General features: G+C 46.7%; 2 protein-coding genes across 2 annotated transcripts in view; one reads left to right on the forward strand and one right to left on the reverse strand.

Annotated features, from left to right (window-relative positions):
- The window catches only part of LOC115382182 (NLR family CARD domain-containing protein 3-like), a 103,650-nt gene extending 78,709 nt beyond the window's left edge, over nucleotides 1–24,941 (forward strand). Inside the window, exons 2-12 of the mRNA XM_030083869.1 lie at nucleotides 376–532; nucleotides 2,083–2,223; nucleotides 2,661–2,708; nucleotides 3,853–3,906; nucleotides 3,983–4,061; nucleotides 14,065–14,272; nucleotides 14,587–16,381; nucleotides 22,423–22,596; nucleotides 22,680–22,853; nucleotides 23,937–23,983; nucleotides 24,179–24,941. Of these exons, the coding sequence (XP_029939729.1) occupies nucleotides 528–532; nucleotides 2,083–2,223; nucleotides 2,661–2,708; nucleotides 3,853–3,906; nucleotides 3,983–4,061; nucleotides 14,065–14,272; nucleotides 14,587–16,381; nucleotides 22,423–22,596; nucleotides 22,680–22,853; nucleotides 23,937–23,983; nucleotides 24,179–24,756 (3,303 nt within the window). The 5' untranslated portion in view covers nucleotides 376–527 and the 3' untranslated portion in view covers nucleotides 24,757–24,941. The remainder of the gene's footprint in view (nucleotides 1–375; nucleotides 533–2,082; nucleotides 2,224–2,660; nucleotides 2,709–3,852; nucleotides 3,907–3,982; nucleotides 4,062–14,064; nucleotides 14,273–14,586; nucleotides 16,382–22,422; nucleotides 22,597–22,679; nucleotides 22,854–23,936; nucleotides 23,984–24,178) is intronic.
- LOC115382194 (NLR family CARD domain-containing protein 3-like) overlaps nucleotides 1–27,464 on the reverse strand; it is a gene marked incomplete at its 3' end in the record, with an annotated part of 1,416,821 nt that overhangs the window by 1,221,613 nt on the left and 167,744 nt on the right.

The raw sequence follows: 27,464 nt of genomic DNA on the forward strand, positions 1-27,464 counted from the left end.
TTCTTCCTGAGGAAGCTGAAACAGGCTGGTCTGCTCCACAACTGCTCACAAACTTCTACACAAGAACCACAGAGAGCATCCACCCTCCACCCTCTCCACCCTGCTTCAACACAACAACACTTCATCATTGGTGGGAGGTTGCTTGCAGACTAACAGCTCACTGACTGTGATTTTCTCCTTGTTCAAGCTGGAGCAGAATTCCAATCAATGCTCCAAAGACACCAGTTGTTTGTCTTCCGTCTCAGAGACATGAAGAGGACACTGCCGGCCCAACAGGAAGTCCATCAATCATTGACTTGTTGAGGACTGCTGCCATACAGATCACGTTGCCTGGCCTTAGTTCAGATGGACTGTGACGTTCTGAGGGCGTGTCAGAGCTGAACTACGTGGACTTGGACTCTTGGACTGGGAGGTGTCAGGGTGAGACGGCGTCCTCACATCAAGCAGAGACAGACAGAAGGACTGAGGAGGGACGGAGAGCAGCTTCTTCTCTCCAAAAGTGTCTGAAGAAGATGTGAAGAGAGTTGATGAGGTGAGAATCTCTGTCAGCTACAACAAAGCTTTCACAACGCTGTGTTGGACTGGATCTGACTGTGTGGCTGCTGGCTGTGTGTCTGTGTGTCTGTCCAGCCTACATTATGGACACCTGTTGTTCTAGTGGAGACACACATCAGGAACAGCCTTCAGATGTGTGTGTTTCTCTGTACTGTCACTGTGGAGGTCCTGATGAGGACATTATTCATTTTACAGTGTGTGTGTGTGTGTGTGTGTTTGTCAGGCTGCGGCTGGTCTGGTTCAGAAGGAGTGTCAGAGTTAAACAACATTAAATATTAACAGGAATTTATGATCATGATGAGTCTTTATCTTTACTGACATGCGCACACACTCACACTCAAACCCTTGTGAAGGAGGCCTCAGGCTTCTTGTTAATGTTTAATGTAGTTCAGCTCTGACACACCTTGACCCTTGACCTCAGCCACTCCCGCCTCTCCCCCCTCTCCACCATGGACTGTGTCTCCACCCACTCCTCCAACAGCCTGAGCCAGAAAGCCTCCAGGACATGTGTAGATCTCAGCTCTCTGAACACAGCAGTGAAAAGGGAACTCCATGTTCTCCCTGTGGATCAAACACTGGCTGTGACTGTGGAACCAGAGAACAGGAGCAGGTTTCATCAGACCACTTCAAACAGTTTGGAGAACAGGATCAGTTCAGTCACATCAGGAGGAGGAGGAGCAGGAGGACTAGAGGACTACGTATCCCAGAATGCTTTGCACCTACAGGTTTGCCGGTGCCTGGGTCACAAATACAGTTTTTTTGGGGTTTTTTTTTTTCCTGATTCAAGCCACCGTGTCACGTGTCCTTATTCTACATGTGTGTTTGTCAGGCTGAGACTGGTTTGGTTCAGAAAGAGTGTCAGAGTTAAACAACATTAAAGTCCGAGTTAAGCACAATCAGCCATTTTCTTCTAAACACCTTAAATAGGTCAGAAATGTGTTTCTTTACAACATATAACAGCCATTCCTCCATTTATGATTTAATTTTGGAGGTAGACTTCACAGACTTTTTTCAGCGCTTCTGTGTTCAGGATTTAATGGGCGGGGCAGAAATCAGGGCTGCGTTACGTAACGCGGCCCTCATTAGCATAAACCCGCACCGAATGCTGAAGCGATTTAAATACATCACGGGGACCCGCCGCACGGCTCCTGGAGCCCTCTCCTCAGCGGAGGTCCTCGTTCTCCGCTCCCCATGTCAGCCCCGCCCACGTTGCGGGTGGGCATGGCTGACACGCCCCCAGCATTTCACAGCAGAGAGAAGCTTGTTTTTCCATGATTTTGAGACCTTATTTTATATACTTAGCAATTTTTTTAATCATTCAAATTTGGCTCAGTGGTTAATGACACATGTTTATGCAGTGTGACAAACTCAGAACACAAATTTACTTCTGCTTTACATGGACTTTAAACATTAACAGGAATTCATGATTATGATGGATCTTCATCTTTATATCTTTATCACACACACTTGTCCATCTTTCTTGTTTTTTCTCATTCACTCAATGTTAAGCTTTGTTTGTTTGTTTAGGATGAGTAAACAGAAATCATCAGACCCTCCTGGTCCTGGATCAGGAGCAGCAGCTCGATCAAGACATGGACCCAGCTTTGCATCTGCAAAGAGTTTCTGGGCCAAACTGGATTTCAGAGGATCTCCTTCCTCAGAGTCTCAGTAGGTTTTCTTTCATCTGCTGTTGTGTATTTTCTGTCATTCTTTACTAAATGATTCATTGAACATGACACACTTCTCACTCCATCTGTCTTCATCATGATGAGCTCTACACACTGACATCAGACACATCAGGACATGACAGGAGAACTGATCAGAAGACAAACATTCAGTCAGGACCAGTCAACAAGTTTGATCTTCATGACTCTTGTTAGGATGCAGAGACGACAAGTTAGATCATTCACTACATTTTACTAAGAGTTTAATTCCAAGAAATACTTTTCTGTCTGAGGTCCTAAGATAACTATCAAAAATCCTCACGGTATTTTGACAAAGTTGTGACTCAGAGAATCATCTGAAAGTCCCAGTTCTTCTCTTTCTTCTCCAGTGTTCCTCCATTTTTCCAGTCAGTCTGATCCTGATGTTGTGTTTATTTTCAGCTCTGACTCTGGGTTTCCATCCAGCCGAGTGTCCATGAAGAGTGACCGGTCAAAGCATGAACCCATTCTCTTTAAATCAGGACCAGGACCTGCTGATGAGGGGTGAGAATCAGTGTTTATGTCAGGATTCATCATCACAGCTCACACACACACACACCCCGTCTTCAGCAACACAGCTTGAACCCCCTGCTCACACACACTACAAACAAAAAACATGTTCACATAGACTCACTGTTGTGGAGTTTTTTGGTGATTCTGAGCCAAAGATGATGAGTCCAGATGTTGACGCTGCACAAGGAGGATTTATTGAGGATTGCAGAGGATACACACACAGATCAGCTGATCAAGAGTGAGGCTGCTGCTCCAAGGAGAATCCTCCCTAACTCTGATATAACTTCCACCAACACCAAGTCTTATAGACAGATATCACCAGAATCACAGGTTGTTTCTCAGGAGGAAACTCATGTTGGTTCTGAGGGAAAGCTCCTGAGACCAAGTGACTTCAGACAAAACAGGACGTCCTTCACACTGTGTTCCTGAGAACTTGAAAGTTGTCACAACATGAAAACGTCACATCACGGTTCTTGAGACCAAAATGATCCCATTTGTCATCATCATCATCACAGTATTGTTGATATGTTTTCAGATCACTGCACTTTGAGCAAATTGTCAGAAGAACCAAAACTGGTTTTCATCAAATTCACAACTGAAGATTAGATCTAATCTTAAAGATTTCAGAAGATCCAGTCCAGAAAGACCAGTTTCACTGTTTCATACACTTCAAGTAGCCATCAAATGTGCAGATGAAACAACACAACCCTTTTCATGAGATAAAGTGACAGAAACTTTGACATTCCAAGAGATTATTTCAACAAATGAGCATTAAAGGGGACATATTATGTTTTTCAGTCACGTCATATCGGTCTCAGAAGCCCAAAAACATAGTATTTGAGTTTGTTTGCCCAAAATTCATCCTTTGTTTGGAGATTCAGCATCTAAAAAGTGGCTCTGAGGAGCCCTCCTCAGAACAGGCTGTTTCTGAGTCTGCCTTCCAATCTGGCCATGCCCCCCCCCCCCCCCCCCCCCCCCCCCCCACACACACACACACACACACGTTCTTCTTGTTTATTCAGATCTTCATGTGTTGTAGGATGAATCTTGGACCAAGCAGTGTGTCCATGAAGAGTGACGGGTCTATGGGTCATCCCGTTGACTTTAAATCAGGACCAGGACCTGCTGATGAGGGGTGAGAATCAGTGTTTGTGTCAGGATTCATCCTCACAGCTCACAGCAGCTTGAACAAAGTCAACATGTTTCTGCAGCGTCAGCCAGCAGAGCTCCCAGGTTCTCCGTGGAGGCTCCGCCCCTCAGCATCAAACACATCTGGACTCCATCTTTATGGTGAGAACAAGTCTCCATTCAGCACTTCACTGTCACATCAGTGACCGCTTGTTGGGGACCCCCAACGTTACAGAGTAATGTGTTACAGTAATGATATTACTTTGTTTAGTAATGAGGTAAAGAAACACATCAAACTTAAAATATCTGTAATGAAATTACTTTAGTGGACTACAGTAATTTTCTTTTCTACATTGCTGGAGCTGTGTTTTCCTCTGTGTAAAGTTCTGATCCTTCTGGCCTCTCTGACCTTTGTTTACTGCACCATCTTCAGCTCATAAAAAAGATCCTTTTCACTCACCTGAACACCAAAAGTCCATCAGTGAAATCCTCCACAACGCCTCTGATCACGTCTGTAAATCAGCTCCACTACATTCTGAGCAGAGTGACGTTTTGTTCATGGGTCGGTCGTCATGTGATGCACTTCCTCAAACAAACATGATGCTCCGCCCCTTTGCTGATGCTCCGCCCCTTTGTTGTGACAGCTGGTTGATGGAGGAGGACAGTTTTTAAGACTAGGAAGGAATGAGTTCAAACTTTGCAGCTTCTACAAAGATCAATGAGGTTCCCACTGACCCCACTGATCAATACTGATCACTACTGATCACTACTGATCACTACTGATCAATACTGATCACTACTGATCGATATTGATTCTACTGATCCCCTGCACCCAGATCCTTCTCACCACCCACTCATCAAATACTGCTTCTCGTCCTTTTCTTCTGTGATATCATCTGTAGATTATAGCTTTATAATTCATGAACAGGTTCCAGAGGTTGTGACTTGGTAGGTTTCCACCTCCAGCAGCTGTGTGGTGAAGATTATGTCTTTTTAATTCATGACATTTGTTTCCTTTTAATGGTTTTAAGTGCATTTCTGTTTTCATTTTAATGGATAAAAAAAATCAGAGCTTCATTTTTTTATTTGTTACTGACCGCATTTTTTTTTTGACAAAAATATGAAGAAAAACTTTTTTCCTTAAAAAAAAAAAAAAAAAAAAGTTTTTTCCTCATGTTTTCAAAAGCCTGTGTCATGAGACTTGTGTAGTTACTTCTTCCCACAGACAGGGACGTTGTAATTTTATATGATACGTGAATAAACACGAGGACAGGATAAGTTATGGCACAGCGACAATGTTTGTTCAAGTAGATAGATAGATAGATAGATAGATAGATAGATAGATAGATAGATAGATAGATAAAGCTTTATTTGTCGTTGTCACAGGTACAATGAAATTTAAAGTGCTCTCCAGTCAGCGCATCATTCATAAAAAGCTGAAAATCCAAAAAAGAAAAAAGTTACTTTAAAAAAAGAGAACTTAAGACCTAATCAGAAGAATAAAGATTTCATTCACACAGACATCAACACAGGACTTCATACACACACAGTCATTAAGAAAATAAGATCAACACTTCCTCGTTTTGTTGAGGATGGTTGTTGCTGTGTTTGAGTCTGTTTGTCTTTGTGTTCATTTGTAACGTTTCCCAGAAAGCAGCATTTGAATCAGTGAGTGACCCAGGTGAGAGGTGTCTTATATGATATTTTGAGCTTTCTTCTGGCGGCGGGAGCTGTGCAGGTTTTCCAGTGTGTTGAGAGGGCAGCCAGTGATCTTCTGTGTGGTGTTGATGACTCCCTGGAGAGCTTTCCTCTGAGCTGCTGTGCAGCTGCTGGACCAGATACATATGCAGGATGTAAAGATGTTCTCTATGGAGGCTCGGTAGAAGGACAGCAGCAGTCTCTGTGTGATGTTCTCTTTTCTGAGGATCCTCAGAAAATCCAGTCTCTCTGGGCCTTTTCCAGCAGCTCAGAGGTGTTAGCACTCCAGGCCAGGTTCTCCTCTATGTGGACTCCCAGGAAGCTGAAGTCTTCTACCCTGTCCACACCGTCCCGCTGATGGTGAGAGGAGGAGTCTCTGTCTTCTTCCTCCTGGAGTCAGTGATCATCTCTTTGGTCTTGGAGGTGTTCAGGAGGAGGTTGTTGTCTGTGCTCCACCTCGTCTCTGTAGGAAGACTCGTCCCCCCGAGATGAGTCCCACCACTGTGGTATCGTCTGAAAACTTTACCATGGTGTTGTTGTGATGGACGGGGGTGCAGAGAGTAAAGCAGGGGACTCAGCACACAGCCCTGGGGAGAGCCAGTACTGAGGCTGAGGGCCCAGGATGTGTGATGCCCCCCCCTGACTCTCTGTCTTCAGCCAGAGAGGAAGCTGTTCATCCACCTGCACATTGCCTGAGGAAGCCCCAAGTCAAATTCAAATTCAAATGAAAAAAAAACTTTATCTGTCCCCAAGGGGCAATTCAGAAGGCACGCAGAGCAGTTAGTGCAATAAATGGCATACTGAAATATGTACAAAATGTCAATGTCAAATGTCAATGTCAAATTTATTTGTATAGCACATTTACAACTTGAAAGTCCAAAGTGCTTCACAATAAAAATAAAGCAATATAAATACAACAATAAAATAATTCAAATGACATTAAAAGGAAGAAAAACATCCATTAAAAAATTAAAAGACAGTGACTACAGTGAATGCTCAGCTCAACCCGTCGAACGCCAGAGAGAAAAGATAAGTCTTTAATGAAGTTTTAAAGTGCTGAAGTGTCTGTGCAGCTCTGACATGCAGAGGGAGGCTGTTCCAGAGCCGAGGGGCCGCCACAGAGAAGGCTCCGTCCCCTCTGCTCTTCAGTTTGGACCTGGGAACATCCAATAATAGCTGGGAGGATGACCTCACGGTTCTGGTTGGAGTGTGAGCAGACAAAATTTTAAATTAAATGTAAGTTTAAAGTGACAATACCTTAATATCATACTATACCAGAGCAAATATACAAACACTGTCGGCAATCCCAAAGTGCAAAGTGGCAGAGGTAAAAGGGTTTGTGTTAAGTCCATGTACAAAAGTCTGGGGGGTGATTGTGAGTTGAGGAGTAGGACTGCCTTTGGTATGAAGGTAGCCCTTCTCCTCTGTGTTCTGCATGCGGGGCAGTGAAGCCGTCGGCCAGAAGGGAGCCACTCGAACACCAAGAAGAGAGCATGTGAGGGGTCACTGATGATCCGGTTTGCCGCTCTGAATGTTAAATGTTCAGACAATGCAGACGGGCTTCTGAGAGGCAGTCCTATGGTTCTAGAGCAGGCAGGGACAGTCCTCTGCAGACAGTTTCTGTTCTGGAGGCTGATGGAGTAGAACCACGTCGTCTTTTTTTTAACGTAATGTCGACGTCGGGTATCGACGTCATCAGGACCTTCAGACAAAGGCCAAAAAAAAGAGGGGAAAATATAATTTAAATTGACCAAAATCTAATCACCGGGTGTGCACTCCGAGTTTCAGGCATATTCTTTCGGTCTTTACAGCATTTCATTACAGACAGGTGACACACAAGATTCGAACTCACAACTTACTGTTCAATGATCCTCCGCCTTACCTGTTGAGCTGTTACTTTATTGAGTAATTCATTAGTAAACGGGAGGGTGACCACTATTTAAACTACTTCTCCTGAAATACAGTGCAAGACACACGAAACAAAGTGGTGGTTTTAAAAATGTTTGTTTTGTGTTTCTCCAAAGTTCACAATTTGATGAAAATACAAACTAAATTTAACCGCTTGGGCGGCTCTTTTAATAGACATAATTCTATCTTTATGAGACAATGAAAACAAACAGACTCAAAGAAAAAGAAATACAAGGCGGGGTTAACATTCACATAAACACTTTTTCAGTGGTAAATTATTATTATTTATACTGCTTACTATGCATAAAGTCCCACTGCAGAAGGTCACATGCTTGCCAAGGTTATTTTCCTATTACTTCATTTGAATCAATCACCAGCAGATGCTAACTCCAAATGCATAAAGACGGCATCCAACCTCCTGACAAGCCAAAATTCACAGGTACAGGAAACTACGATCACAATCCAATTCTTTTTAAACAGATTTTATTGCAAAAACTTCACAGTACTAAAATACCGGACCAGTGATGAATCTGCAGCTAACTCTTCCTCCATGCTGTCCCAGCATGCTGTGGTGCTGACTGCCCTCAAAAGGCACTGTGACCGGCCAGTCCGAGGTGGCTCCAGACTACCGTCGGTCCACAAAACAGGAATCAGGGTTCCCCGACAACCGCTGGACTAGCGATCCAGGGAAAAACACTTAATTAGCCCGACAGCAGCATCTCCAGCTCCGTGGCTTTCGCAGTAAAGTGTACGCATTTGACACACCTCCACTTCCGGGTCACTCAGTCAAGTTAATATACACTATGGCAGCCAATAAGTGAACACAGACACAGAACTTCCTGTCTGTCGCCCCTCAAAATAAAACAAAAATAAAATACATCAAAACCCATTTCATACATAATACGTCATCTCATCTCTTTCAGATGGTAAACACTTTTAATCAAGGAACATAAAGTTTCCCCGACTTTCAAATGTTCAACCGCATGTAGACGTCGACACTGGGTCCTAATTTAGACGTCCAGATCTTCAGCGTCATATAGACGTATAAATTGGGTAATAATAAGACGTCCAAATGCCTCACCTATTTTGGACGTCCAAAATAGGTCTATAATTGGTCTTGGACGGACGGACGCAATATGGACATGATCTGGACGTCCATACGACGTCCAATGTTTAAGGGGTAGGAGATACTGTCTCTGGTGACATTTGGTGGTGATGGTGGTGGGCGGAGGGTTGAGTCCAAGCTGCAGCATGAGATCTCTGGAGTAGATGATCTGCTGGCCGTCAGGGAAATTACACCCATTCATGGGGACAAAGTCCCACAGGAGGAGGAGAGGGGTAGTGGCTCCTCTTCTGCAACTTGATGGCAACTCCCTTGACCAATCGCACTTGAAGCAATTGAAGCATTTACTAATGGTTTCTTTCTTTCTTATGTCTGTATTCTTGCTTGTGTTGTACGTCGCTTTGGACGAAAGCATCTGCGAAATGAAATTGTAGAATTGTTGTAGGGTTAGGGTTAGGGTTAGCAGTACAAGTGGTACCCGGAGAAGTTGTTGAGTATCCATGAGAATGATCCTTGAAGAAAATAGAATTGTGGTTGTAGCGTTAGCAGGAGGCTAGCTAGCGCTAGCACTAGCGAGTCTGCCGTGGCGTTTTTTTTTTTCCCAGTGTAAGATCGGAGACCACAGCGATACTGTGTGCTGCCTACTCCGAAACAGGATGTGAGTGGCAGAACAACATAGTGCAAAAACACAGCATAAACGCCCTAAAAAACACCGCTCTATGAGCCGGCCGGTCAGCCGCAGGATCAGTGACCCAAAACCGGTACCAGTCCCCCAGCTTGACCACCAGTGGGAGGATGGTGTTGAACGCAGAGCTGTAAACCACGAAGAGCGTCCGCACAGAGCTCCCCTGCTGCTCCAGGTGGGTGAGGGTGGCATGGAGTGCTGTCGCTACTGCGTCTTCAGTGGAGCGGTTCGCTCTGTAAGCAAACTGGTGGGGGTCCAGACTGGGGGTTGGGGTCCAGACTGGGGGGTAGGGCTGCTGTGATGTGACTATGGACCAGCTTTTCAAAGCACTTCATCACCACAGGGGTGAGTGTGACTGGCCTGTAGTCATTGAGGCTGGAGATGTGAGGTTTCTTGGGCACGGGGACATGGTGGAGGACATCAAACACTGACAGAGAAATTACTGTGACAGTAGCAGTAACTGCAGCGGTCGTCTCCATGGTTACCGTAGCTGTAACAATGGTTCTGATGGTGGGGCGTGGTTTGGCTCGGCTGAAGGGCAGACAGAGACGGCTGGAGTTGGCTGCTGAGAGGAGTGTGAGGAGGGGGATTACTGATTCCCCTCCTCCTGCTTCTCCACGGCCAGGAGAGGGATGAAGACAGCCGCTCCAGCAGACAGGAGGTGGACGATGGACTGCAGTGACGTAAGGCAGCGCTCAGCCAGAACTTGTAACAATTTGCCTATTCCTTCCAAGACGATCTTGCCACACGCATAAGAAGGTCACCGGCGGAAAACACCAATCAGCAGGGGTGATTAATAGGCAGAAGACCAACTTAAAGCTAGGGTTGACGATCTTGGAAAACTAGCATGTGGCACGAATGTAGCATCTCCCCAAGGCTCCGCCCAGCTCCTACCCCATTGGAACCCCATTTTTTGCACACCTTTTTCCATCCACATAATGTATTGACTTCTCCCAGGGGGCGAGGAGCATTTCACTCAGTATGACAAAAAGTGCTTTTGGACAACATCGTCTACCCTGGCTTTAAAGGTGCATTAAGGAGTTTTTCAACTTCAAAAATACTTATTTTCCACCATAAATATGTTACACATTTTTAATGATGTGTCCAATGTGCCCTGACATATTCATTACCAGTACCTCTAACAGCGCTAAACTGTCACTTGAAAGTTGCAGTGCCGGTCCGGCACCAGAATTTTTTCGGGGAGAATTTGAAAGGAATGACTTAATGCACGCTCGTGCTGGCCTGATTTAGTTAGGTTTCGTTTTGTCCGCCATTACTCCGCCAGATGCTTAGTGAGCAACAACTGAGCAGGATCTTCCAGAAAGTAAGAGCAGACTGGCTTCTAGCACTGCCACAACTCCAGCACAGACTCCACCAGGTGAAAGAAACTTACATTTTACTTGAGCACTACTAAAAGAGCGATGAAGGAGTTCCCCTCTTCCATGCACGCGAGCCACAGGCACGAGTGTTTCACTAAGCTGCATTACGCCCAAGGCCTGCAGGGGGCGCTGTTTCGCATAAAACGTGCAAACTCCTTAAACGCCGCACAACGCGGGAAGTCCAAAACAAACTCAGAGGCTCACAAAGTCCTGTCTTTTTTGCCCCAATGTTCCCCAAAGTTTGAGGCGCACATCCGTACATGCACTACCTGCCAGCAGGACAAGGGAACCAACAAAAGACCTGTAGGACTCCTCCAGTCATCTGACGGCAAAACCTCAGAGGAGATGATTGCTCCCAGCAAGGACCGGAACTCCATCCTAATGGTGGTGGTGGACTATCACAGCCAGTGGGTGGTGTTATTCGCTATAAGGGACGCCAAGACTCCAAAGTAGGGCTGTCGCGGTAAACCGGTATTGACGATAATCGTGGTATTAAAAAAATGAAATTTCAATATCGTGTTCAAAATGCGCACATGATAATATCGTAAAGAGGATCTAGTGCCACTTGAAACGTGTTGAAGTGTATTTTCAAAATCCGCTCCTGTTCTTCCGCCCTGCTTCGTCTCCCTCCTGCAGCACCCCAGCCTCTCCCCCTCCCCTCACATGTAAACACAGCAGAGCAGCGGAGCCGCACGGCTCCTAGCTAGCGCGGCTTCCAGTTAGCGAGCGTCACGAGTGAACTAAACATCTCGGTGGTGGCCGACAACGACAGCGAGACGCTCTATCCTCACTCGAAAAAAGTGTGTTTAGCAACACTGACTGCACGTCGATTCAAGCTGGGTAGCAGTGGGGCCCCATTAGGTAGGTTCCAGACGTGTCATTGTAATGTGTCCGGGGGGGTTTCAAGTTGTGTCGCTGATATCCGCCGTCTTGTCCGCCGGCCCCCTTCCAGCAACTAACCGGTGAGTACTCGGAAAAGGGCCCCATGCGACAGATTTTCGACACGCTGTCGTTGCAGCGTCTAGTGTGGCGCCTTAAATTTGTCATTGAAATTGACTGATGTCAGCCGTTCCTCGGGCCCCCTTCAGCTCGGGGCCCTAGCCAGTAGCGGCGCCTCTGGCTGGAGAGAAGCTGCTGCTGCTCATTCCGCCTCGGATTTAAACAAACAAACAAACAAACAAAAGTTCTCGGCAGTGTGGTGGAGGTACAGGATTTCACCCCAACAGGGCCTGAGGGTTTTCATAACCCACCAACCCTACGTACATTACACCTCTGCTGTGGATCCTCTGTTAATCAGTTCTTCAGATTTTAATTGGTTGAGTGTAACTACACTTTTTGTATGCATTTGTACAGTTACTGTTCTCTTATTGTTTCAACACCTCATTTGACAGGTATTCTGACTGTAATTCATCTGGGAAAAGAGAGAAAACAAACAAAAATAAAATTAATGATGAATCTAAATGTTTGAACCATTATTAGTTAAATTTTTGCTGATATCGTGATAATATCCTTATCGTGATATTTTTTGCCCATGATAATCGTGAAGAGAAAATTCGATATCGTGACAGCCCTACTCCGAAGGTCTGTAAGATTCTCAAGAATGAGATCTTCACCCGCTGGGGAGTCCCCAAGTAGCTGGTGACAGATCGTGGACCCTGGTTCATGAGTCACCTTATGGCACAGGTTTGTGAGTCCTGGGGGGTGACCCAGAAACTTGCAACGGCCTTCCACCCACAGATCAATATGACAGAGGGGGCCAACCACACCCTGAAAACCATGATGGCCTCCTTCGTCAGGGACCACCACCAGGACTGGGACAAAAGGCTGGTCAGAAGACACATGGGTGCGGCTAAAGCTAGGCAAGCCAGATGCTGTAGTACACGATGCAGGGATGTACACTTTGCTGTCGGTAGTCTGCTCCGGGTCAGGTCGCACCCACTATCGAAAACATCCGGAAAATTCTCAGCCAATTTTGCGCCACGATGGACAGGGATTGTGATGATTGAGAAAAGGTTAGGCCGGTGAATTACCAAGTACGTGGGGTGACAGCAAAAGGAAAGGGGGACACAGTTAGTGTGGTAGACTTGAAGCCCGACTTCAGACCAGATAAGCCGCTGGCTGGGGTGTGGGGGGGGGGGGAATGTAACGACCGAGGAGGTCCTTACCTGTTTCACCCAGCAGGGGTAATGAAATCCAAACCAAAGGTTCTTTTCCAAAGACCAGAGTGGTATGTTGTTATTTACCTGACAGTTTCGGCAGCTGTCAGCTGTCTTCTTCAGAGAGTCACGTGATGTTGTTGTGACGTATCTTGTCAGCTGATTTATACAGGTGTTGGCGCTACTCTCCCACTAGTGGAAGTGGGAGAACAGCGCCATCTGCATCTATCTTTTTGGACTATAGGGGTAATGAAATGTTTTTCCTGTGCTGTCATTCTAATGTGTTAGACTTGGATCACTGTGGCTATTTAATCTGGGGCACAGTTTTGTGTGTGGAAACCGTGTCAAAGACGTAATTATCTGGTTATTTGTACCGGGGCAGGGAGACTATTTAAGGTGAAGCAGGGCACCTGGTTAGGGGCAGTGACGTCACACGCCGTCCTGTGGAACTCACCTGCCGGAGGAGCGAGGAGGAGCCAGTGTGGAATATATAACTTGGTGTTTTTGGGGATCTACTGGATTAAACTGTTTTTTTTTTTTTTTCCACGGAGCCACCTGGCTGGACAGGAGGAGTGAGTAGTGGATTGAGGATTGTACCGGTGTGAGTAATCCATGCCGCTGGCCTCAGTCGGTCACCTGCAGTGATGTGCTCCCCGAGCTTTGGGGAACTTTGGGCAAAAAAGATAGGACTTTTTGAGCCCTTTGAGTTTGTTTTGGACTTCCCGCGTTGTGCGGCGTTTTCTGTTTAATTTATAACGAGGAGCGCTCAAGCGTCGGGTTGCTTGTTTTCTGTTGGGAGAGGTTTTTGTTAGAATAAATGCTGCTTTATGTTACCAAATCTTAAGTGTGTTATGAATCACCCCTGCTGATTGGTCTTTTCTGCCCGTGACCTCTTTATGCATGTGGCAAGATCGTCTTGGAAGCAATAGGCGAATTGTTACAAACTGCAGGACTTATGAGCAGGAGGTTGCCCCAACGAGGGCCTCCAGATGTTCTTTGTGTTTTGTGTTTTTGGTGCCACCTGGGGGAAAGTCTGAAAAGGCTCCCCAGGTGGTGGTTTCAGTTTTTTGCCAAATACAGAGACTCAAACTCAGAATGGGCTGCCTCCATTCATGCTGTGGATCCCTGTGGACGGTCAGTGAGCCATCACACAGTAATGTTAGCATTAACAGTACTGCTAGCTTCAGTGATAACACTTGTGGGAACAAATAGAAATATCGATAGTGTTGTCTTCAGTTTAGGCTCAAAGTCACCTCCAGATGTTTCTCTGTTCCAGATGCTGGAGGACAACATGGTGACTTTCATGAAGAAGGAGCTGAAGAAGATGAAGAAGCTCCTGAGTCCAGATTACCCAGCATGCTCAGAGAGTGAGAGGGAGGATGAGGATGAAGAGCAGAGGAGCAGCAGAGAGTCATTTCTGAGGATCACACTGGACTTCCTGAGGAGGATGAAGCAGGAGGAGCTGGCTCAGCGTCTGTGGAGCAGTAAGAGGATTTGATCTCATCAAACACTGAAATGTTTTTAGCTCCAGCAGAAAGCAGCAGAAACAGAGTCCATCCAAAGAACACAGCTCATTTCCAGCTCACACACACACAGTGGGAAACAGGCAGGAAGTCCAGAACCAGCAGCACCAAGAGAGATCCTGAACTCTGCTCTTCATGAGACCAGAGGCTGTTTGGTCTCCACTGAGGAATTGGATTGATCTGATAGAGGAGAAACATCTCCACTGAAACACTTTCATCTTCACATTCAAGATAAAATCCATTGAACTCATTCATGCTTTCTTCTTTTTTTTCAGAATCCTCTGCTGGAGTCTGCCAACAGCAGTTGAAATTTGGTATGAAGAAGAGGTTCCAGTGTGTGTTTGAGGGAGTTGCTAAACAAGGAGAGTCCACCCTCCTGAACCAGATCTACACAGAGCTCCACATCACAGAGGGAGGGGCTGCAGAGGTCAATCAGGAACATGAGGTCAGACAGATTGAAGCAGCATCCAGGACAGCAGACAGAGCAGAAACAAGCATCAGACCAGGAGACATCTTTAAAGCCCCACCTGGAAGATCTCAACCAATCAGAACAGTGCTGACAAAGGGAGTGGCTGGCATTGGGAAAACAGTCCTGACTCAGAAGTTCACTCTGGACTGGGCTGAAGACAAAGACAACCAGGACGTCCACTTCATATTTCCATTCACCTTCAGAGAGCTGAATGTAGTGAAGGAGGAGAAGTTCAGCTTGGTGGGACTTGTTCATCGTTTCTTCAAAGAAATAGAAAAAGCAGGAATCTGTAGATTTGAAGAATTCCAGGTGATCTTCATCTTTGATGGTCTGGATGAGTGTCGACTCCCTCTGAAGTTCCGTCGAGCTGAGATCCTGACTGATGCTACAGAGCCCACCTCAGTGGATGTTCTGCTGATAAACCTCATCAGGGGGAAACTGCTTCCCTCTGCTCGCCTCTGGATCACCACACGACCTGCAGCAGCCAATCAGATCCCTGCTGACTGTGTGGACATGGTGACAGAGGTCCGAGGGTTCACCGACCCCCAGAAGGAGGAGTACTTCAGGAGGAGGTTCAGAGAGGAGGAGCAGGCCAGCAGGATCATCTCCCACATCAAGACCTCCCGAAGCCTCCACATCATGTGCCACATCCCGGTCTTCTGCTGGATCACTGCTACAGTTCTGGAGAAGGTGTTGAAGAGCAGAGAGGGAGGAGAGCTGCCCAAGACCCTGACTCAGATGTACATCCACCACCTGGTGGTCCAGGCCAAAGTCAAGACGGTCAAGTATGGTGGAGGAGCTGCCACAGATCCACACTGGAGTCCAGAAAGCAGGGAGATGATAGAGTCTCTGGGAAAACTGGCTTTTGATCAGCTGCAGAAAGGAAACCTGATCTTCTATCCATCAGACCTGACAGAGTGTGGCATCGATCTCAGAGCAGCCTCAATGTACTCAGGAATGTTCACACAGATCTTTAGAGAGGAGAGCGGCCTGTACCAGGACATGGTGTTCTGCTTCATCCATCTGAGCCTTCAGGAGTTTCTGGCTGCTCTTCATGTCCATCAGACCTTCATCAACTCTGGAATCAACCTGCTGGAAGAGAAACAAACAACCATTCAACAATCTCCACAACAGCCTCAGCTCCACCATCTCCATCAGAGAGCAGTGGACGAGGCCTTGAAGAGTCCAAATGGACACCTGGACTTGTTCCTCCGCTTCCTCCTGGGTCTTTCACAGGAGACCAATCAGAGTCTCCTTCGAGGTCTGCTGACACAGACAGGAAGTAGCTCACAGTCCAATCAGGAAACAGTCCAGTACATCAAGGAGAAGCTGAGTGAGAGTCTGTCTGCAGAGAGAAGCATCAATCTGTTCCACTGTCTGAATGAACTGAATGATGGTTCTCTGGTGGAGGAGATCCAACAGTTCCTGAGATCAGAATATTTCTCTACAGATGAACTGTCTCCTGCTGAGTGGTCAGCTCTGGTCTTCATCTTACTGTCATCAGAAGAAGATCTGAAGGAGTTTGACCTGAAGAAATACTCTGCTTCAGAGGAGGCTCTTCTGAAGCTGCTGCCAGTGGTCAAAGCCTCCAGCAAAGCTCTGTACGTACTTCATGATCAGATATGGACCAAAGTATGGGCTCAGTATTATTGCACACCAAGTTTTCCCATCCAGTCAAAGAATTGTAATTGAACATTTTTAATTCCTGAATATTTGGCAAAAGTCTGGTTGTAAGAAACAACATGCACAAAAAAAAAAAAAAAAAGTTCCATTGCAAACATCCTGTTTACAGACGCAAAGTACAATATTGCTTTTAAGACTCTGAAGTTTCAGTTACAAATTTTGTTGAATGGCAAAAAATGAATAATTTCAATGAGGAAATAGATGGCGTTCTCCCCCTGCAGACTCTTAAAGGGGAGAAGAGTTTCAACATCCATCCATCCATCCATTTTCTATCCCGCTTGTCCTTCTTAGGGTCGCAGGTGGCTGGAGCAGATCCCAGCTGCTGTGGGCGAGAGCGGGGTCACCCTGGACAGGTCGCCAGTCTGACATAGACAGACATACAACCATTCACACCGAGGGGCAGTTTAGGGTGACCAATTAACCTGACATGCATGTTTTTGGACCGTGAGAGGAAGCCAGAGTACCCGAAGGGAACCCAAGCACATGCAAACTCCACACAGAAAGGCTCTGAGCCCCAGCCGGTACTCAAACCCCGGACGTTCTTGCTGACAAGGCAAGAGCGTGAACCACTCCCCCACCGTGCGGCCCACATTCCAACATGCGGTTAAAAAAAAAAAAAAAAGTAAAATGAGTGTTGTACTTCTCTCCCTCTGTGTTTTAGTACAACAGTGTTAACATGGATTAAACAGTCAGACAAACTCTTTAGAGAGCCAGGAAAACCAGCAGCCTTGCTCCTTTAATGACGTCATGCAGGGGAGTCACTGACAGTCAGAGAGAAACTACAGAAAAAAAAGGAATGAAAAGAAAAGATACAAATTCTTCTTATTGATCTAAACATCACAGTCTCACACAGAGTCCTGTTAGAACTGTCTGGATATGCAGATCAACATGGATAAGCTAGTACATGGATCCAACTGCCACAGTGGTTAGCATTAGCACATACGACCTGAGCTAATGTTAGTATGTATGGTAATGTTAACGTAAATGCTGTCAAATTCATACATAACATTAAATTCCAAAGCTCATACAGTTCTTCACTTACAGCCTTTGCTTTCTGGTGAACTCAACAACAAAACACTGAACGGACAGGATGAGAGAAGAAATGCTGCATCTGCTCCAAGTTCACTGCTGTCAGACGTTAGTTCTCACTTCTGGTGCTACTTCCTGTGTCAAAATAAAAGCATTATCACAAAGATGAACAATCAGCTGCATAAAATACCTTTGAAACAACAAGTAATGTGAAGATATCAAATAATCTGTAATCACTAATCAATTTCTAACACTGAGAGCCAAACAAGTGTCAAGAATCAAGAATTGTTCTTTTTGATTGTACAGTGTAGTACAAGTACAGCATGAATACCGTTTGGTGAGTAGGAGCATTGAGTTGTTGCGTAAAGAGTGCACCACCATACCTCCATCCTCCCAGGAAAGAAGAGAAAAGAACATCAGGGGTGATGAGTTTTCCAGAGAGCACAGACATAAAAGACATTATACATCTGACTGAGACACTGGAGATTATAACAAGAGGGTCTTTTTGTTTGGATGGGAGCAGGGAAACCCTCCCTTGGCCTTTCATGGTCTCAGTGGGGTGGGGGACACTGCAGGGGGGGTTGTGAGTAATGTGTAGTGTGTAGCCCTGAGAATGCCATGTGATGCAGGGTGTGTTTGTCAGCAGGTGGTGATTGTGGTCCAAACAGCAGCTGAGTCCATGAGTGTCTTCTGTGTAGGAACAGGTCAGATCAGGCAGCTCACCGTCACTGACAGAGTTCTCCACTGGAGCTTCACAGTCTTTCATGTTGGTTTGTGTCTGTGAACAGGATGTTTGCAAAGGCAATTCTTTTTTTCCCCACAAATACAAATAATTTTTAAAACTATGAAAATTATTTTCTATACTTCAACAAATGTTAAATGTTCAGATTTTTTTTTTCTTTTTTTTTTCGGTGCAGGATGGCAAAAACAATGTTTAAATACAAACTCTTAAACTATCTGCAGAGATTCATTTACCAGCAAAATATTGATGACTTAATAAGCCCATAAAGTTCTGTCCCTGATGTCCAGTCAGCTGGTTTTCATTGTTGCTTCTTCTTCAGGTTGAGCTGCTGTGGTCTGTCAGAGAGAAGCTGTGGAGCTCTGTCCTCAGTTCTCAGCTCTCAGTCCTCCAGTCTGACACATCTGGACCTGAGCTACAACCGTCCAGGAGACTCAGAGGTGGAACGTCTTTGTGCTGCAGTGAAGGATCCACACTGCTCACTGGAGACTCTCAGGTTCTGACATGATTGTTAAATATTTCCCACCACTCTCTGTTCTCCTCCTCACATCTGCAGAACATCTGCAGAACATCTCAATGGAACATTGGAACATCTCAACATCCACTATTATCCAGACAGTAAAAGCACAACCTCAAGGCAAAGATATCATTCATAGAACCATAGTTACATTCATAAGATTAATGGTGCGTTCACACCAGACGCGTTGCAAGCGTCACGGGCGTCACTGACGCCTCAAAGTTGACGCGTGTAAAGTGTGGAATTCGACGCGTGTTCAAATTACACACGACGCTTGCAACGCGAGCGACGCGCGGCAGCTCACTGGCGGGAGTGGGAGGAGCTTGTGTCCTGTCTTCATGTTGATGGGCGGGATCGATGCAGAAATCACTTTAGCTCTAAATTCTTGAAATGACTAACTTTATCGATTTTTTTTTTTTAAATTAGGTGACAAAGTGGTCGTTTAGAGCCCGAGTGTGTCGTTTGTTTGCCTGAATACCAACTGTTTATGATTTTGTTCGGACGAATTCGGCGCAGTGAGCGGCTCCAGTGAGGTGTCAGAGAAGCAGAGAAGCAGGAGAGAAGCAGAGTACACACGAACCTTGGACCCGCCACGGGGGCCCCCCTGCGCTGGGCACCCTGGCGGGCTGTTACCTCGACCCAGCAGCCCAGCCTCCAGGCCCGGTCGGGCTTTGGCGGCGGGCGACGCGGATCACACCGTCGGCCGACCCCGCCTCTCCAACCGGCTCCCCGGCTCGCCGGTGCGCCACCCCAGCGGCGGGCCCGCCGGCGAACCTCCGCCTCTCCCGGGCCCAGTTTGATGAGCTTCTGGCCCGCATCAGTGCTCGTCTGTGATTGGATGACGCGTGCGTTGACGCTTCCAAAGTTCAATTTTCCCAACTTCAGGCGTTGACGCCTGCAACGCGTGACTCGGAAAGCGACACTCGAAAAGCGCCTGACGCGCGTTAGGTCCGTTGAAGCTCGTCCACCATAGACTTTGAATGTAAAAGCGATGCCCGTGACGCTTGCAACGCGTCCGGTGTGAACGCACCTTATCTCTATTTCATCCCAACTCACCACCAGGGGGCGGTGCTGAAAGCACTGAAAGATGAATCTCAACTCAATCAGGAGGAATCCCAGAGACCAACCTCACTCAGAGGCCTCTGCAGAGTCCAGGACCACACCCAGTGGATGGGGAGTGGTGGGGTTCATGATGTAAAACCTAGAAAAAGGTGCCGGCGTCGCCCAGGAGGCAGCGGCACATAGAGGGTCCTCCTCTCAGGGGGGCCAAGGTGTGGACACCACTCTGGTGGAGTGGCAGCACACTCCACATGGTTGAGGGTTTTTCACCACCTGACAAGAATGGTGAAAGGAATCCACGATCCAGTGGAATAAGAGCTGCTTGGAGAGAGCAGAGCCTCCATCAGGACCTCCATAACAGACCAAAGCTGTTCAGAGGAATGAATGTCCATGGTAGCATCAATATAGCAACAGCTCGAACAGATGTTAAAATGTGTGTGTGTCCTGCTTCAGCAGGGCCGATGCTGCTCTGACCAACACGGTCTCAAGGCTTCCAGCAGACGGAGCCTCATGATGCCCAACAGCCTCGTCCTGGAATCTTCAAGCTGGACGCCAACTGAACACCAGAAGAAGAAAGGACCCCAAGCAGGGGGATTAAAATGTTTGCTGTGTGGCATGCAGCATGTAGCATGTAGCATGTAGCATGTATCATGTAGCATGCTGTCCACAGTCAGTGATGGGCCGCTCCGTCACACTTTATAGCACAGCGGTTCACCAAAACAATCGTTCTGTTTGTGATACAAGCATGAAAATGTGTTCACATACAGCCAAAGGCATTCCAAAAAGAACTGAATATGGAGGCATCAGAAACTTTCAACATGGCGCCCATGGCAGCCATTTTTCAAAATGGCCGGCAGCAACAACAGTTTTCTTATGAGTAATGGACATAATATGATATTTAAGACATATTTACCATTCTTAGTACTTGGTAAATGTGTTATGGATAATTGAAAAGTTGTCATGAATATTCAAAATGGCCGCCGTTTTCAAGATGGCAGCCGTCACTTGTATGATGGTCTGATATCGGTGATATTGGTGTCAAATCTGTCATTTTTCATGATGCAGAATTCAAATTCCCTTCAAACCCCCTTCTGGACCTGCCTACCAGATGAGGCCAGTCCAGTTATGAACTCATCACCTGCAGATGTAAGCAGGGCTGCGCTGGGCAGTTCCAGTGCATGGCCCTCTGTTTCTGTGAAGGCGAGTGTGAAGAGTCTTCCTTGTGACAGACCTAAAGCTGGGTTCAACCCTCTATTCTCTTCTATTCTAGTGGCTTCTATTGCTTCACTTTGGTCACTCCGGTCTGCGTTGGTAAAAGAATCATGTCCCGTTGGAATCAAGGCCAAACACCCAGAAAAAAAGCAGTTCCAACTCCAAACACCAGAATCCTGTCTGTCTCCAGAGAACATCAACACTGATTGGCCGTCAGGACACCGTGGGTGGAGTTCTCATCAACTGGCCACCCCGAACCCCTTTTGGATCGTTAGCTCCGCCCCCGTTAGCGCTGCGCTCAGTCGTGTGTCGTCTCTTCTTTGAATTCACTTTGAATGTAATGACGTGGCTCCAGCCATCCAGGTCTGGATGCAGCTTTAGGTTTGGCCTCACTGAAGACTCCTGGGAGCTAAAACGTTTGGAATTCACATTCTGCATTAAGATGTAAAACAACAACAACAACAAAACTAAGAAAATACTAAAAAAAAAAAACGTAAAAAGAATTACAAAAAAAAAACTTGAAAAAAACAATTGAAAAAATCTGCATCAAGAAAAATGTATAATTCCACAAAGAGATCATCCGTATTGAACCAGTCTGAAGAAATGGCGGCCATTTTGAATTTTCAATGAAATGTTCAATGATCAAAACAACACATTACCAAGTCAATATGCTGAATACATTCAACAAATCTTGTCTGCAGGAACATTTTGGATCCATCTGTCCAGAAAACAGTTGTTGCTGGCGGCCATTTTGAAAAGCAGCTGCCATGGGCGTCATGCTGAAAATTCATGATGCCTCCATATCTAGATCTTTTTGGAATGCCTTTGGCTGGACGTGGACCGAGTTTCATGCTTGTATCACAAACTGAAGGATTCCTTTATATTTGGGAGCGAAGCTGTTGGACGATTATAGAAAGCAGAGGAGAAAAGCTGAATCTCCCTGCAGGTTCTAGACACTGGAAATACACTGAACCTTTGGACAGGGCTGCACGGTGGAGCAGTGGTCAGCACTGCTGCCTCACAGCAACAAGGTCCTGAGTTCAAACCCCAGCCAGAGCCTGGTGTCCTTCTGTGTGGTTTGCATGTTCTCCCTGTGTTCTCTCTCTCTCTGCTGACTGGATGAGCGTCTTCTCTGAAAACATTGGTCTTCATCTCTGTTCTCCTCATCACAGCTGTTGTAAAGCACTGTGGGGTTCAGGGGGGTGGAGGGGGGATTGGAGCTTCTCAGAAGCTTTTTAAATGTCTTTTCCATGTGGGCAGATTCAAGTTTCCAGTCTCAGCTGAGCTGCAGAGCAGCAGCTTTCCATCCTCCACTCACTGTGTTTGTGATGCTCCAAGTCAGAGATGTAGAACTGAGTCCATGACAAACATTGATGTGGTTTTCATTGTTGCTTCTTCTTCAGGTTGAGCTGCTGTGGTCTGTCAGAGAGAAGCTGTGGAGCTCTGTCCTCAGTTCTCAGCTCTCAGTCCTCCAGTCTGACACGTCTGGACCTGAGTAACAACGACCTGCAGGATTCAGGAGTGAAGCGTCTGTCTCTTGGACTGGAGAGTCCTCACTGTAAACTGGAAGCTCTCAGGTCAGGATCCAGCTGCTGCTTGATCATGTGGAGGATCTTCCTTCTTCCTTCTTGACTTGATGCAGCCATGTTTGTGTCTCCAGTCTGTCAGGGTGTCTGGTCTCAGAGGAAGGCTGTGCTTCTCTGGTCTCAGCTGTGAGATCCAAGTCCTCCCATCTGAGAGAGCTGGACCTGAGCTACAACCATCCAGGAGCCTCAGGAGTGAAGGAGCTGTCAGCGGCAGTGGAGGATCCACACTGCTCCCTGGAGACTCTCAGGTATGGACACACAGCAGGAGCTCCTCATGGAGACTGAGATGTTCTTCACAATGTCTCCAGTTGATGATCAGACTGGTTGGAAAGACTCTGGGAGGAGAAGCCTGTTTAATGTTGAACAGCATCATCACAGATGAAGCACTGGTCACTGGCTCCATCATGAGAAGGAGAACTTTTCTTTGATAGAGTTCATTGAAGCTTCATGTGTGATGTCCTGGACTGGGTTTCTGTTATCCGGTAATTACCGGACTTTGACCGGTAAAATCTGCCAAAGTCCAACATATTTTAACAGCACCGGTCAAAATGTCCGGTGAAAAATCTTCCCTCCAAGCTCAATTTTTATTGGAATATTCTCTCCAATCAAAGTTTCAATTAGAAAAGGCAATTTCCATGTCATTTGATGAAAAACAACAACAGCAACAATAAACCCTGAATCTTCTCTTTTATGAACCGGCCTGGTCAATGTGGAACAAAACTTTTTTCTTCAGGCGGAACTAAACTCGCAGCAGGTGTTTCATGACTCCGACAAAGCGCGCAGCACAACCACAACACAGCGGGAGACACATGTGGAAACAGGAGAAGCTTCAAGGCTTTTTTTACTGAACAGAATAGTTTTGGGGAGCTGTCTGCGGGACTCCGCTGTCCCACTCCTCATCACTCAGTGACCACAGGCCAGCTTCACAATCACTTTTTGGAAACAGTCCACTCTGCTTGTTCCCTCTCTAGGAACATTTACTCTGCACCAAAAATCCTTTGAAAAATCATCAAATCATCACGATTCAATGTTTCCTTCAACTGACAGACATTAGTGTTTGTTTAGTCTCTTTTTATTCCTTCCTCTCTTGTGTTTTCAAACATATTTCAGCTGAAGACAACTGAGCAGAGACAGTGCTGGTTAAAGCTCTCTCTCTCTCTCTCTCTCCCTCTCTGTCTCTCTCTCTTTCTCTCTCTCCCTCCCTCCCTCTCTCTCTCTCTCTCTCTCCCTCTCTCTCACTCCCTCCCTCTCTCTCTCCCCTCTCTCTCTCTCTCTCTCTCTCTCTCTCTCTCTCTCTCTCTCTCTCTCTCTCTCTCTCTCTCTCCCTGCAGGGTGGACCATGGTGGACAGCAGAGGCTCAAACCTGGACTGAGGAAGTGTAAGTTGGACTCATCACTGTCCGTTTGTCTTTCAATCAAAGCTTTGGATTCATTCAAACATTCCTGACAAGAGAAGCCTGACAAAAAGTGTCCTCATCAAACTTTCTCTCCATCAACAACATGTCAGGAAGTCCACAAACAACAAATCCATCACATGTGTCACATCAGGACTGAACTCTTTTTCTCTCCATCAGATTTCTCTCAACTTCAACTGGATGAAAACTCAATGAGCAGAAAGCTCAAACTGTCCAACAACAACAGGAAGGTGACACATGTGAGGGAAGAGCAGCCGTATCCTCATCATCCTCACAGATTTGATGTCTGGCCTCAGCTGCTGTGTAGAAATGATCTGAGTGGTCGATGTTACTGGGAGGTCGAGTGGAGCGGACCTGTTTCTATATCAGTGAGTTACAGAGGAATCAGCAGGAAAGGAGGCAGTGAGGAGTGTTGGTTTGGAGGGAATCATCAGTCCTGGAGTCTGGAGTGCTGGTATGGAGGTTACTCTGTCTGGCACAATGACAGAGTAACATCCCTCTCCTCCTCCTCCTCCTCCTCCTCCTCCTCCTCCTCCCCCTCCTCTGGTAGAGTAGCAGTGTATGTGGACTGTCCTGCTGGCTCTCTGTCCTTCTTCAGAGTCTCCTCTGACTCTCTGATCCACCTCTACACCTTCAACACCACATTCACTCAGCCTCTATGTGCTGGATTTGGATTCTGGTCCTTTGGTTCTTCAGTGAGTCTGTGTCCTCTGGAGGAAGGACGTCTCTGTCTCTGACAGCAGGGAGGAGGAGGAGCCTGTCAGAAGGTGGGAGGGGCATATCAGAAGGTGGGAGGAGTTTAGCTCCACTAAAGATGTGATTTCTTCTGTGTTCCATCTGGTGTTTGTTGTGGTTTCATTGTTGTGGTGTTTCTTGAAATGTTCCATCATAAAGTAATAAAAGTCGATCACTGACAGTCAAACTCTCTTTCTCTCCTTTACTGGTTTATTCATTTATTTATTTATTTATTTAAGTGTTTTTTCATTTCTTATAGACCTAGTCAATGTAGATTCATACACTGCACACAGATTACAGAGCATCTTCCTCCTCTGACATCAGATTAATTAATTGAATTTCACACTATTAATTTTTATTATTTCTTTATTTACTTATTTATGTATTTATTCATTCGTTCATTCATTCATTTATCTATGTATTCATGTATTTCTTTGGTTTATTTATCATTTCAAAGTTTTTTAATATTTTTGTTAATTTGTTTTATCCATTTATTTGTTTATTTATTTATTTAGTTATTTAGTTATTTATTTATGTTTATTTATTTATTTATTTACTTATGTATTTTTCTATGTATTTATTTATTTATTTGATTATGTATTTATGTATTTATTGAAGTGTTTCTTCATTTCTTATAGACCTAGTCACTATAGATGTCTACACTAGACCTAGTCAATGTAGACACACAGATTACAGAGCATCTTCCACCTCTAACACCACATTAATTAATTGAATTTCACAGAAGTCATTTTTATGTATTTATGTATGTATTTATGTATGCATGTACTGATGTATTTATTTATTTATTGACTTTATTCCGTGCCCCCCCCCCCCAGGACACACATATTGAAGCCTCGTCTCCAGAGCTATCGACCACACATTCATCAAGAACACGGCGCGGCCCGTTATCAACGCAGTCCATGACTGTGTTTACAATGTACACAAATCAAACGGTTCATATTTAATCAATGCAACGGAACCAGCAGAATGAGCACAGAGACACAACGCAACTGAATGCATTCTATCCAATGTCCAGCAGAGGGCGCCTGCTCCCTGCTGTCCGGGACTCACACGCTGCGTGGCGCTCCGTGTGCTCAGGCGGACTCCTGCTCATGGCTGCGTGCGTGCGTGCGTGCGCACGCGCATGCATGTATCTGTGTGTGTGTGTGTGTGTGTGTGTCTGTGTGTCTGTGTCTGTGTCTGTGTGTGTGCGCGCTCGTATATCTCTGTGTGTGTGCGCGCATGTGCGTGTGCGTATCTGTGTGTAAGCGTGTGCGTGTGCATGCGTGTGTGTATGTCTGTGTGTGTGCGTGTATGTGTGCATGTGCGTGTGTGTATCTGTGTGTGTGTGTGTGCGTGTGCACGTGTTTGAGTCTGCGAGCGTGCGGGTATCTGTGTTTGTGTGCACGTGTGCATGTGTGTGTATGCGCGTGTGTGCGTGCGCGCGAGCTCCTGTATCTCTGTTTGTGCTTGTACGTGCGCATGTGTGTGTGCGCGCGCATGTGCGTGTGTGTATCTGTGAGTGTGTGCGTGTGACACACAAAAACCAAGGACTGCAGCCTGTGTGTGTGCGCCCCCCAAGAATGACGCCAATTCCATCTTTTTTTTTTTTTTTTTTTTAAACAGACTTGTTTTCACCAAGGTGGGAGCGGGGCTTTTAGCTCGGGGCCAAACTGCGCCCCCAGTGGCCGAGTGGATAACTGCACTGACCGGCAAGCCGCGGGTCGCGGGTTCAAATCCATTGTTTTGTTTTTTTCTTTGCTGTCCGTTCTCACGTCCACGCTCCGCCCGCTGCACGGCCTCGCTGACGCACCGCCTGCGATCCAAAGCTCTGGAAAGACGTGCCGAGCGGCCCCGGCACGGCAGCTGGACTTTCACCTGCCCGCGGCCTCCGTGTGGCCCGCGCCTGCTCACTGTGACCTCTGACCTCTGGCCTGGACGCCGCTCGCGGGGCTCCCGCAGGGCTGATGTTTCACACGGCGGATGTCCCCGCAGCCCCGATACGTAATGTGGACTTTGGTCCCCCCGGCACACAGGCGTGTCGGGGATCCCCCTGTCGTCAGGCCTCAGTGTGGGGATTCCTGTCGGCGGGTGGAAACGGCTGCCGTTTTAATGAAAAACACCTCGTGGGGAGCTGCCGGTTCACACACGCCACGTGGCGCCGGCCCCCGTGCGGGATCTGGAGTTTGGTCGTCCCGAGGCCTCCGCGTGGCAGAGTTCTGCTCAATTTGACCTCTGACCTCTGGCCTGCACACCACTTGCGGGGCTCCCACAGGGCTGATGTTTCACACGGCGGATGCCCCGGTAACCCTGATACGTAATCTGGAGTGTCATCCTCCCAGCTCAAAGCGTTCCTGCAATGATCCATGAAAAGCCCTCACATCTGTACATTTTCCCAAATACCCCCAAAGCGTGGACCGCACGGGTTCCGCAGGTCCGACGGGGATGACATCGCACACGTGTGTCGGGGACCCCCCCGGGAGACACGCCTCCGAGCGCCATCTCCCAGGTCGCCTCCGTTTCCCAGCTATTCAATTAAACGTGTGGCGTAGGTCCGGGGCTACTCCCGGGGGGTCCGAAGGTCTTACGGGGACGCCGTCGCACACAGGGGTCGGGGACCCCCCCGGGAGACATGTGTCCGAACCCCATCCTCCTGGCTTCAAGCGTTTCCAAGAAATGAGCTGTGAAAGTCTGCGTTAGCAGCTAAAGG

The sequence above is a fragment of the Salarias fasciatus genome, chromosome 23 (assembly GCF_902148845.1).
Source record: "Salarias fasciatus chromosome 23, fSalaFa1.1, whole genome shotgun sequence".
Lineage (NCBI taxonomy): Eukaryota > Metazoa > Chordata > Actinopteri > Blenniiformes > Blenniidae > Salarias > Salarias fasciatus.